The sequence below is a fragment of the Haliotis rufescens genome, unplaced genomic scaffold (genome assembly GCF_023055435.1).
Source record: "Haliotis rufescens isolate VD_foot unplaced genomic scaffold, xgHalRufe1.0.p SCAF_1, whole genome shotgun sequence".
Lineage (NCBI taxonomy): Eukaryota > Metazoa > Mollusca > Gastropoda > Lepetellida > Haliotidae > Haliotis > Haliotis rufescens.
The window spans coordinates 51613698-51627280 of NW_025963779.1; the positions used below are offsets into that span (position 1 = coordinate 51613698).

The 13583-nt window shown below is 41.7% G+C and overlaps 1 protein-coding gene across 1 annotated transcript; it reads right to left on the reverse strand.

Annotated features, from left to right (window-relative positions):
• Positions 1 to 3664: 3664 nt before the first annotated feature.
• LOC124131350 lies at positions 3665 to 11399 on the reverse strand. The gene is made up of 6 exons (XM_046494569.2): positions 10951 to 11399; positions 8641 to 8811; positions 7120 to 7380; positions 6392 to 6648; positions 5785 to 5946; positions 3665 to 5077 (listed from the first exon to the last, which is right to left on the reverse strand). The coding sequence occupies exons 1-6, from the start codon at positions 11265 to 11267 to the stop codon at positions 4593 to 4595; spliced, it is 1653 nt and encodes a 550-aa protein (XP_046350525.2). The 5' UTR covers positions 11268 to 11399; the 3' UTR covers positions 3665 to 4592.
• Positions 11400 to 13583: the final 2184 nt, after the last annotated feature.

Genomic DNA, 13583 nt, shown 5'->3' on the forward strand with positions numbered 1-13583 from the left:
TTAAGTCTGTCATGAGAGGAACATAATTTCAGAAGAGCTAAGTCTGCACTTCACACTTGATATGTCTCATCAATTCCACATATACCTTAGCATACTCATGTTTTTTTTATATGAACTCTTCCGAGACTGTGTGCACGAGAATTTGAAAATGTCCCTTACATTACTAGATTTGGCAGAAGCGTCTACATGAGTATGATGCAAGTACTAGTATATATCAACAGGAACTATATATATATTATATTACTGAAGACGGATACATAAATGAATTCCAAATGATACACCTTTTACAATATTAACAGGGCCCACTTGCACAAAGCGATCTTAGCGCTAAGATGATCGTAACTCCCATACTTTAACATAGGCTTACAATAGTCTTAGCGCTAAGATCGCTTTGTGCAAGTTGGCCCTGGACTCCCAAAGCAGCAGCCTATATTGACACACGGTTTGGGCTTGCCTGGGGTACTCTCTTATCCCAATTGCGTAGATCAATGCTCATGTTGTCAATCACTGGATTGTCTGGTCCAGACTAGATTATTTACAGACCGCCGTCATGTAGTTTGAATATTGCTGAGTGCGGCGTTAAACAACAAACAAACAAACTGTCTTATCCAGGTCAAATCTGAGAAAAAACACTCCAGCTTGATAACTGGATAAGAATCTACATCGATGTATGCAATAAACCAGAAGTTGTTATCCATAAAGCTGTACATTTTCTTACTTACTCACAAACTTCTAGAATGCGAATCAAACACGACAAATCTGTTTGCTGGGCTAGCCTCAAGGTACCCCTTCCATTCAGAGAGCCAGTCATGTGTTGACGTAAGATGTCGGATGGGGGCCCAAATTTTTCAGTCAAAAGAGATACTAACGTATTATCCCTAAACAGGGTGATGTTACATAGGTTACCGTAAGGTGGCGGGGGATTTTTTTTGTGAGAACCTTTACGGTATATCACAGTAGGTTAAGGCGAGTAACCTGAAGACAGAGACATACAATGTACATACATACTCTTAACAAGAGAGATAAGTTCTAAGCCCGTGTGGAATAAGGGATATATGCTACAGGAAGTTATGTGTTTCGTGAATGTCTAAGGGATTTGGTTAACACTCCCGATTAGACGATGCCTTAATGTAATGTTTGTCAACTACTTGAACAACTTATGTTTTCATTGACAACAAACTATTTTCATGGTAAATCTTCATGAAGAATAGGATAAATTATTCTGAAACTGTTATTTTGTCCTTAAGAACTTGGGATAAAAATCACCTGTATTTCAACATTTAATTTCAACCTAGCTGAATACATTTGGTCACCGTGTTTTCAATGAATAATCTGTCATGTGATCTGGGTATAGTTTAGGAAGGACATGGGTGGTCGAGTTCAGGGTTTACATTTGAAAAAAAGATGATTATTTCATGACGGAATTTATCCTTTTTATATTTCTGTTGAAAACATATACAGTCGAACCTCGATGTGTCGAACTTGGATGTGTCGAATTCACGGTTGTCTCGAACTCATTTGGGAATCCATATATATATTAAGCATACCGTCCCCTGATGTCTCCAACGCAGATAACTCGAAGTCCCAACGAGTTCGGCACAACGAGGATCGACTGTAAATGATTTAATTATAGTGATATTGTAGGTACCCTTCTCCTACCCGATCACCTGTAAAACCTTCAAGTGTATGTGTGGGCGTAAATATGTTCCTCTGAACATTTGTTTTGTTGGAAACGATATACCAGGGGTTTTGTTCCCGTTGAACAATATGACCGGGAAAAAATCCACAGGAACAAAACTCCTGGTATATCGATTCCAACAGAACAAATGTTCATGGGGAACATATATACGCTCACATGTGCAGGTCGTGAGAACCGCTACTTTCGTCACCTGGACGCTAACGCTTTGTACTGTGATCTCAATCTCAAGACAAATGACACCAACATCAACACACCAGCCCAAAATGTAATGACGTAAATGCTAAATAGTCACATAAAAGCGAGAAAACACTTTCCATATTCATAAGAAATATCTTAAAGCATGTGTTTATGAATCACTACAAAATAGTGATGATATCACGTGTTCGCGAAAAGGTGAGCTTATCCTGCCCCACCGGTGACACCCATCACAAACACATGCAAAGGTAGGTAACTAGTTCACCTAAAAGAAACACTGGGACATTTCGTACAAGCCAAAATAGGGAATTGCATCGGACACTCTTCTTGTCACTGATTTCTCAAATTTGAAAATGTCCTCCAAATGTCAACAATAAATCGGTTTGGAAGCATTACTGAGGCCTTGAATGTTGCAACCTTGATCAAACAAATTCTGAGCAAGATTGGTATGGCGCTCTTTAAAATCTTGGTAGAAAGAGCATGCTATTTACATAAACTGTTATTTTAACTTATTAAAAAACGCACTGTCGTGACAGGCAAAACAGAAGGATAGTGTCACTATGTTAAGCGAAACAGAACGTGACTTGGCATTGTATAAATAAACAAACTACGAAGTTATATGCAATACAACACAACCGCCAGTGTGGATATCAATTTGAAACTGTGACAAACAGGTCGGACGAGTACACGCGGCCACATAAAAAAGGTACATGCGCGTCGCTATCAGAATGCAATAATCTTCAAAGCGACTTTAAAACCCATTTCACCTCACCTCATTTGCATGTCATATACTTTGACCTCCTATCGGATTAGCAATATACGAGCAAGTATGAAAGGACATTTGACTGTTTCTTTGTACCTCATGTGAGTCGACCGCCTCCGTGGTCTAGTGGTACAGCGTCCGCCCGGAGAGCGGAAGGTCCGGGGTTCGATCCCCGACAGCGTCATACCAAAAGACATTAAAAGATGGTACTTGTTGTTACCCTGTCTGGCGCTCGGCATTAAGGGGCTAAAACAAAGACTGGTCGGCTCGGAGTCAGTATACTGTGTGGGGTATTCATGTTAAACTGCGGCATGGTATCTCAGTGAGCTACATGTAGCACTATAAATCGGCTTCAGTTCGGACTGGTACAAGCAGCCACACAAACACACACACACACGTACATGCACGTCGCTATATAAGTGCAATAATCTTGGACGCGACGTTAAACCCCCTTTCACCTCACCTCTCATGTGAGTCTAACAGTAAATGTTTCCGTAACCTGGTGTCAGAAACATGATATGGAATCTCCGTCGAACAATCGACGTAATTTTTTTCTAAATGTAACAATCACTTACTTATTGTAAAGAATTTTTCTGTTAAAATTTCGTCCTGTGCCCATAGAGGTGAAAACGGCGTTTTTGTGCTTGCAGTCGTAATTAGTGAGCACATGGGAATTCATCGTGTGTTTAACACAGTACCAGCTACAGCGACAAGATTCACAACCTCTTCAAATGGCAAGCCTTAGGTCAGCACAGATCTGCATATATTCGTTTGATTTTCTTTCTGTGATCTGTCCCTTATAAATGTAAAACACTACTGTGTCCAAGAAACTTCAAGACTGTGTCTAAATATATTGCAACTGTACAATTGCACCCTTAGGAATCTACCAAAGCGATAATGTAATGTATTGTATATGTAAAATCTGCTCTTGTGCCACCATGCGTGGTTTCACGAGAATCTAATAAAAGAAACACATACACACTTCAACAATAAACAAAGGCGTCGTCATGAATCAATACAGTTTTATTTCAAACGTGTCAAATATAGAAATCAAGCAGTGTCTAAAATATATTTCAAACCCTTGCAAATACTCGTGAGCTTTCAAATATCAAATATTTTCATGATGCTCAAATTGTATTAACATTTATCAGTAAGTTGTCATCAATGACATTGTTACAAATGACTTCCATTTCATGAGCATGTCATTTACAAAACAACTGATGCGTTATTTTTCTGTTTGAAACAAATCCTGAGTATGGGCAATAAACGATTCATTTTCAACCCGCTTTCTGGTGACTATAACCTAAGCTGCAGTCTACTACTAGCATGGACTGAACGACATTGCAAGTTGTGTAGCTTCTAGTGTGTGAGTGAGTAAGTAAAACTGAAGCGTCATTTGGCACAATTAATGAATAACAATTTCTTTATTATTCTGTATATAGCGACGTTTCGCAAAAGATCCTTATACCGTTGTCAAGCAAGACTGTAAATATTGATATATACCGAAACGTCGCTGTTACAGTTTAATAATGAAGTTATTATCCATAAATTGTTTCTACTTAGTCATCCGTCAACTTCTAAGATATCTCTATCGAACAAGTCAGTTGGGCAGTATTGAGGGTATACAGGACCTATTAGCGTAAGGATACTAAAGTTATTTCAGAATTACACATTACATAATTAGGACAGAATTGGACAAATATTGATTAACATATAAATGAGTAAAAAATTGAAATTCTGAAAATTTATTCCTGTTAATTGAACATCGTTAATCCGATTTTTCTTTTAAAGCCGTGTCATTACCGACGGACCTCTGAGTGTTGTAAAGTACAAAAAAATCTTTTTATTTTCCGAAACGTGAAGCTTGCGTTCTTGCGACGTCCAATTGCCTATCACGTACAAGAGAACACAGGACAACATGTTTATGAGCAGCGCTTATTCTCTACACATGAATATCAGAAACATGCTTAAAGGGACAACACAAGACTGAAGGGACCACCAGTGCCCCGCAACGCCAACCCCAGAAGTAGCAGTACCGCCCCTCAAAAACACAGGGGGTATGCTAGGTTCAAAACATCCCGCTTCTACTTCATCAAATTGTGAGTTTTTAGCCATTTTGAATGTCATAGAATTGCAAGTCTTAGGTTCCATGATTCCAAATCCTTTTCCGTAGAAGTTATTTCCATCCTGCTCGTACAGCTTCCATGTGGCAAATCCGTACTTAGCTATCAGTTGTTGCTGGGTATCATTGTAGTATACTTCAAGGTTACCGAAGCCTTTGTGGTAATATATTCCCTCGTATTTTTTGTGATCATGTGACAAACTCTTGTCCATTTTGTAGCTGGCGGAAGAACTCGTTTCGTTGTACCAAGGTGCTGGGAACGAGCATATGGTGGATACGTTCAGCCACGGCTCTTCACCTACAGAGACCAAGAATGTTACAATCAATGAATCTTCTTGGACTACAGATTACACATGGGATAAAGAGGTATGATAAGAATCCTTTGAACTCATTGGAACGGTTACATGTAAGAACTGACAATCACTTTTAGAAATTGTCTAAATTTGTTCTTTTCACCAGCTGCATGGTATGGAGTTAAACCAAAAAGCAGAGGTAAGGCTAAGTGTGTGAAAAAAGGCCTCAGTAAAGCTGAGCCAGGTGAGGTGAGGTGAAATGTGGTTTAATGTCGCGTCCAAGATTATTGCACTTATATAGCGACGGGCATGTACGTGTGTGTGTTTGTGTGGCTGCTTGTACTAGTCCGGATTGATGCCGATTCATAGTGCTAGGTCACTGAGATACCATGCCGCAGCTTAACATGGATACCCCACTCAGACACAGTATACTGACTCCGAGCCGACCAGTCCTTGTTTTAGCCCCTTAATGCCGAGCGCCAGACATGGTAACAACAAGTACCATCTTTTAATGTCTTTTGGTATGACGCTGTCGGGGATCGAACACCGGACCTTCCGCTCTCTGTGCGGACGCTGTACCACTAGACCACGGAGGCGGTCATCGGACACAGCTAACTCTTTGTGATAATGACGTCGCTTTCCTGGAATCCCCACGGCGTTGGTATATTTATTGAAAATGTTACCAAAGGGCGAACAGTAACAAGGACCTTACCGAGGATGTGGTCAGCGATGTAATTCTGCAGAGGGAACCTGTACTTGTAGTTAGGGTCATCGCCCGTCATGGCGATGAAGATGCCGAGTTTCTCGGTGGGCAGCAAAGTCAGCAACGCCCTGTAGCCCCACGTTGATCCACTGTGGGCGATCATCTTGTAACCTGTTTTAGGTTAGTAATTTTACCATCAGTTTCAGTAAGTTCTATAAATAACTCCGTACCCGAACGAATATCGACTATATGCTATTATCTGTTAAACCCTCACTTTCTGCATTTCCGGCAGTGCAAGATTTACGAACATCTTTTGCAAGGTCGACAGAGAAACAATGTGCCTCTCACGGAAAACAGTAGGGCAACAGTTGTCATATTTATATCCCACATGGACAGTTCCCAGTACAGACGTAATAAAAACATAATGATCGCCGGACATGCTGAATGAATTGTAAAATACTGTTGTGCGAGTATAATAACTTGTTTGGCGCTTTCAGAACAAAATGTATGTCTGGAAGCAGACAAATATTCTGTTCCAAACAACAATCCCGGGTCCCCTGGAGTATTAAAACAATACGGAGATCATAAGTGGATAAGGCCAAAGATAGAGTCTTACCTCGGTAATAGCCCACCCTGAAGCCAAAGGCATACATGCCGAAGACAGATGTGAAAGGAGTTTCGGGCTTATTGAAGTATTTGAGGGTGTAAGACTTCATTGCGGTTCTGGCCGCATACAGCTCATCGATGTCCGTTTCCTCCATAACCCTCCTCCCAGAAGGATCCAGACCTTTACTCAGGTGAAACCTCATCCAGTTCGCTGCATCCACAGCAGTAGTGACAACACAGCCCGACCCACACAACAGGGCCCATCGCCTGCAAGAGAGTACCTCTCATCTGGGGTATTTGTTAAAACCATGCGTCTTCCCCTTAAATACATGCACGGGTGTGCAGTTCAAGAGATTATTGGGTCCCGAACTACAAGTGGCTATGAATACCGCTGAATAAAATGGGCTCTTGCAACACGTTTAGGTGTATCAAGACGTACAGATTTCCCTTGTATGTTTGCTTTGGAAGTGTTTTACTGTTTGAAGAGACCCACAATTCCTGTGAATGGATAATCTTAGTCCTTGTACGAATCCGGATTGATGCCGATTGATAGTGCTAGCCAACTGAGATACCATGCCGCAGTTTTTGTATCCAAACATTCTTTTCTGTCATTATTCTGTTCCATGGTACAAAAAGAGGTCGGCCGATAATGAGTATAACAGATATCTTGATTTATTAATAATTATTATTTGGCTGCATATGTGTTTTTCTATTAAAAAATCAACAGTTATTTCTTACCGTGAAAAGTCAACATTGAGAGGTGTTGGTGCCCCGTCTTTAATGAAGTAGGGCTTTGCAACCTGATTTTGTGAGAAGTCCAGCGTGGTAGCAAACGACGATGACGTCATCTGCAGTGGATCATACAGCTCCTTCTGCACCAGGTTCTCCCACGTGTCTCCTCCCAACACCTCCGCTATCCGCGTCACCACTCCATACATCAAGTTGTTGTAGATGTAGCTCCCCCGCCATTCCCCTGTACTGCCCAGGTATTTGATTCGACTGGTAACAGATAGGACAATCCGCAATATATAAGATAAATGGTAACACAAAGGACACACTGCGGTAACTGATAGGACAAACAGTAATAGATAGGCCCAATGGTAATATTTAGGTCAAATGGTAACATATAGTACACAGTTTGGTAATTGGAGGGACAAATTGTGATAATTAATTGGACACAGGGTAGTAGGTCAAATGGTAACAAAAGATTATAAATTCTTGTTATTTAAATTGATAGGTCGTGACGTTGCAGGTTTGTGTGAACATTGTTTGACATCATGTTGCCCACCGAGTGAAATCAGATATGTCACGAGCTGCAATGTAGAATAAGTCAAAAGACTATGTCATCGATGACATTGTGTGTGGAGACAATGTTTCGACCAATTGGTCGTATTATTGATGGTATCAAATATGGACATTTTTAAGGAATGTTCTCCTTCAGAATGCAGAATTCAGAATCTTAATTCATTTTTTGTAGACTTTTTTTTTGCCTTGAAAACCGATGTCAACCATTGCAAGGTCAGATATACTGTATTTAAACCTGCCGAGACATGTAGTGTGAAGCAAAACTGTAATTAAAAGGTACATGTATGTGTGTTACATCTGGCAAAGCATTAACGACATATTGCGGACAGGATATGCTGCATAGCTAATGCTATCTATATACAGGTCGCCCTACGCGTGATGTTATTTAAATATTTAGTACTGTTTATAACTTTCGCATTAGCTAGTAGCATATTTGAGGCCATTTATTCAGATCGAGTGAGTGAGTGAGTATGGTTTTATGCCGCTTTTAGCAATAGTCCAGCAATATCACGGCGGGTGACATCAGAAATGATCTTCACACATTGTACCCATGTCGGGAATCGAACCCGGGTCTTCGGCGTGACGAGCGAACGCTTTTACCACTAGACTACCCGACCGCCCCTTTATTCAGATCGAAAGAAAGTGACAGAATTAGATAGGTAATGATTGCGGATATCGTCTGGTTGTCATGTTCAAAAGACCAGTCCAGTAGATTCTTGAATAACAAAATGGCCATGGCTCACACGAAATGTCTGTAAAAATGTATCTGTCCTCAGTTTGTGGAGGCACATATGCACTATTTCATATATAGGAATATCCGTTGTGGCGAATGTGGAGATAATAAATGTCTGTCTACAGTTAATCACAGACGAAAGGGTGTTAGAGACTGTGAAGGACAAGTGTAGAATTTGAGACCGTAAAGATCTGACTGGTATTTGAAGGTCGTGTATTTACCCGATTAGGTTGGCTCGGGTGAGGTTGGTGTCAAACCGTATGTTGTTAAACGGACGCAGGCCTGTCCGGTGGGACAAGATGTCCTCAAGGGTCGTGTATTTGGTCCGAAACTCATCTGGGAAAGCAAACTCATCTCCAAGAATATCTACAACCTTCGTTGACAGCGTGATACTGAAACAGAAAGCACATAATTAGTTGAGGGATGGTACAGTCAATTTTGTTATGTACTCTTAAAAAAGAAAGAAACGCAAAGCCAGCTTTGTGTGAGGTAGGCAAATACACTTATACGAGGAACCGTACAAGGTATTGAGCCAAAATGATATGGAGAGAACACTTGGTGATTGTAGTCATCACTGTTATCGGTACATAGGAAAAGTCCAAGGTGAAGGTCAGATGGAATCGATAGCGGCCTGAGATCTTCTGCCCGTGGAAGAGACGAGTATGCGAATCACATCCTGGGGAATGGTAGCCCACTCGGCCTGCAACGCAAAAGCCAACTGGTGCAACGTCTGGGGTTGTGGTTGACGTTGCCGTCTATCCGATTCATCCTACAGATCAAATTCGGGCAGGGGAGAACATCAACGTTGTTGTTGTTGTGTAGACAGGCTCTTGTGACCCGTGCTGTATGCGGTCGGGCGTTGTCCTGCTGGTATACACCATTGCCGTTGGCTGCAATTGGGAGGACGTGTGGTAGAGGAATTTCGTTGATGTATCGTTGAGCCGTAAGATTGCACTGGAAATGAACCAAACCTGTCCTGCCATGATGAGAGATAGCCACCCACACCATAACGCTACCCCCATCAAACCTGTCCACTTCTTGTACGCAGTTTCCGGCGTAACGTTCCCACCGACGTCTGTAGACCCGTGCTCATCCATCCCCTCGACGGAGGAGAAATCTTGATTCGTCGCTAAACCAGACATCTCTCCATCGCAGTTGAGGCCATACCCTGTGTTCACAACATCAATTCAGTCGTTGTTGACGATGTTGTCGACACAATATGACGCATCGAACAGGACGTCTTGCTCGTACACCTGCTGCTCTTAAACGTTTCCGTGCGGTCTGGTCGGAGATTCTGCGCAGTCCGGGTATTTGGGCTGCGGTTGAGGTGGCTGTGGTCGTCCTTTCACGTAGGTGGCGCTGTCGGATGTAGCGATCTTGGGCGGGGGTAGTTACTTTTGGTCGTCCCGACCTTGGCCGATCACGTGTTGATCCATGCTGTTGAAACCGATCCCATAGCCTTGTGATGGTGTGGAGCACTACATTGAAAACCCTGTCTACAGCTGATCGGGATTCCCCTGACTGCAAGTGGCCTATGATCTTGTTTCATTGCACTTCTGTTAATCTTGGCATGTTGCTGAACTGTCACTGTTCGATTGACGCAGATCCCAGGCAATCAAAAACCCTGCACTTTAATACCGTTCATAGTGCTGCTGCACGTGCAGTACGTGCAGCTCAATGGCCCTTTTGCTGATGCACTAGGTGCGTTTTTTCCGAATCGTACGTCTTTCTCGGCTAATGGTTTGCATGTCCTTGCGATCATTCTGATACGGGAATTTGCCACTGACACTATAACACATGAAACCTCTTCATTTTGCACCTCTTGGTCCGCAGATTTTGCTTTTATGGCCATAAATATCCATTTTGCGGTTCTTTTTTGGAAGAGTATATATTTGTTTCTTTAAGACGCAGTCAGCAATATTCCAACAACAACAAACGTTTGTTTCGTTTCAAAGTCATAGCTATGACATATTGATATTATACAAAGATATGTGATGTGACACGATGTATCAACTAAGACTGGACACGGTCAAACTGGGGTTAGTGATTGAGTAAGCACGGTATTATACCGCTTATACCGTATTATACCTTATAAACATTATTCCAGCAATACCAGTGCTTGCTGAGGGCGGCCAGGTCACGTATTGCAACCACATGTTCGTCATTTTATTCGGCTCTTACCCCCAAACATGAATGTTGGGGATCTATTCTGTCCCTACATCACAAGGGGAGAGAGTTGGTATGCCAGCAAATATCACAACACAGGATATAAAACACTAATAGGATAGAGTTCTGTAGAGTCCGTGTGTGTGCGTGTGGGTTTATTTGAATGCGCGTATGTTCGCATGTGTGTTCCACTGTGAAATCCTAAGCACCTTCTCTACAAAGGCATTAAAGAAAATGAATAACATCGGTTTGTACAACAAAGAACTTAACGTCGACAACATGCACTGATGCAAACTCAAAAACTTTACGAGGGAAAGTTCAAACCTCCAGCACTCAAAAAAAGGGCATATACAGCGTGTACTTACTCACTGCGTCGACTTATGAGCTTCAGCAAGAGTGTGGCAGCAAAGGCCTTTGACAGTGAGGCTATGCCAAACTGTGTCTGGTTCGTCACTGGGACGTTGTTCTCCTTGTCGGCCTGCCCGAAACCCTCTGCAAACACAACCTTTCCGTCTTTGACAACCGACACTGCAAGTCCAGGGTTGGTGTCTTTGTGGCACCTCCAAGTAGCTGCTATATCAGACTTCAAAGCTTCTAGATCCACAGTAGCAAAAGCACCACGAAGGACAACACAACATAGACAAGCGAGCACAAAGTGGGAACCCCGTCTCATCCTCGCCATCGTGAAGAAGCAACTGGCCAGATGGATTTCGGCTATTTATAATCCACAGTTTAGAGAATATATTACCCGCAGTTCACAGGCAGTGATATGTGTAGGAGGGTTTGGGGAGCGAAGAGGGTAGACTCAAGGCTGACAGGTTGTAAACAGGTTTGTGTTTGTGTAGCTGAGCATACCTTACTCCACTGGCATCATATGCATGTTAAATAGAAACGTACATCAAATCAGCATCATAAATAACTGACTGTAATTGCGTCCAGCTTTCGTAGCCTGCATTTGATTTACATGAAGCAAACTAGAGCTGATAGTATTAAAAGCAATGTTACAGTCCTTCAAGACATTTTCAATCATAAACAAGCTGTTTAGTCTTGTTCGAGGGTACAACAAGTAGGTGTCAGTAATTATGCAGACAGCTGTCACAGTTGTTATGCTGAAATATGGCACCCTTATAACATCATCAGGATTTCACTATAACGCGTTAGGTTAGGTCCTTGTGTCATATTGTCCGCTTTCTTTCTGAATTTCGCTTATTAATAAGTAAAATTTCGGATTAGAATTCCTTGGGACAATGAAACACGAACAGTGCATGACTTATCCCACCAATAGCCTCGGGTTGTTCAAACCGTGTCTCGATTTATGTATTATTTATAACTTTTTAATTTCCAAACTTTCGTTTTGGTTAAACTGAAATAGAACCTCTGAAAATTTTATTTTTTTCGATAAAGCTGACTCGATTTCATTGTTTATAACCTGAGAAACTTGGCGTTCAGTCACTGCAAATAACGAAAGGCGAAAGATGCGAGTGCCCCATGCTCGCATTATTAAAATTACACATTATGAGTGATAATCGTTCGGATAGATTACGAGAGCTTCCACTAGAGCCGATCTCGTGCATATTGGGGTCAGGTTCACTGGGCGTGCTCATGCCAGAAAGAGTGACGTATATCTTATAAAAAGGCTTCTAGTAAACAATGCATCATTGTCTGTTAGATTGCCATTGTAAATGCTGGTTGAATAAATGAGAAACAGACTACTCTATGGATAACAACTAGTGTATTGCATTCGATGCAGATTCTTACACCGTTATCAAGGTGGAGTGACTACAATCAAGTAATGAGAGGTATATATACGTGATATTTTGCGATAAGCAGCAGATTAAACAGGTTATAAATAACAAGAAGCACATAGAAAATTGAATGAAACCAGATGTAGAGTAAGAAAAATGAATAGCTCAGAGGTAACGAAGCCAGATGTACAGTAAGGATTAAACAGTTGTAACGAGCTGATTGGATGCTAATTAATAACAATCTATTGATTGATTAGGTGTCTCTAAGCAGACGGAATGAAAATACCCTTGATCTCTGTTGATCAAAGGTTTGTGACGGCGGAAATTATATGACTTCTGTGAGTGTTCTTTTTGTGTAGTCGTAATGTTTGGTAGAGAGGATTAGGACTTTGTCAAACTGAGAAGGTCTGCTGCAGCTGGTGGTCTGAGACAGATAATTTGCTATGTGTAGTGGCTGTCATATTGACATTACTAAGAGAATAACCAGCTGCGGGCAATCATGAATGGTCTGTCCCGACTGAATGGTGTAAGCTCCCAAGACTATATGCTTGTCCCTGTCATTCAAGACCATAAGAGTGAGTGAGTATGGTTTTACGCCGCTTCTAGCAATATTCCAGCTGATTCCAGCAATTTCACGGTGGGGGGCACTAGAAATAGGTTTCACACATTGTACCCCTGTGGGGAATCAAACAAGGGTCTTGACCGAGCGAATGCTATAACCACTAGACTTAACCCCCCACCCCCGAACGACCCCCCCCCAAACTCCTCCCAAGGACAAAGGACGAGAATCGCACACATGTCAACTTCAGTGAGAAACTTCACTGAAGTCAAGTCTATTCTTTAAATGACGTGATGTTGTCATTTATTTACGTCGTGAACATTTGATGACGTCACATCGTATGGTTCTCAACAATGAGGCACCACTCCAGAAACTCCCCAATGCGGGCGAGTACTGTTGAAGGGAGATATAACTGTAATTCAATAACCTAGATACTTGTTAATCCGGACGATTTCACGGGAACCGGTATCGTCTGAATTAACAGGGGTTATCTGTATTCGACTTGAATTTTAATTAAGTATTTGGAAGCATTTAACCTCATAACAGTAATCTGATTTATGTCCCCCAAAGTACTCATCTTCTTCATTGTGCAGTAACCCAAAGCTCCACCCAAACAGAGAAATGACTACGTTACTTTTAATTTTTTTTAAAAATGCACTCCCTTCTCAAATGCCAATTACGCGGTACAAGAAAT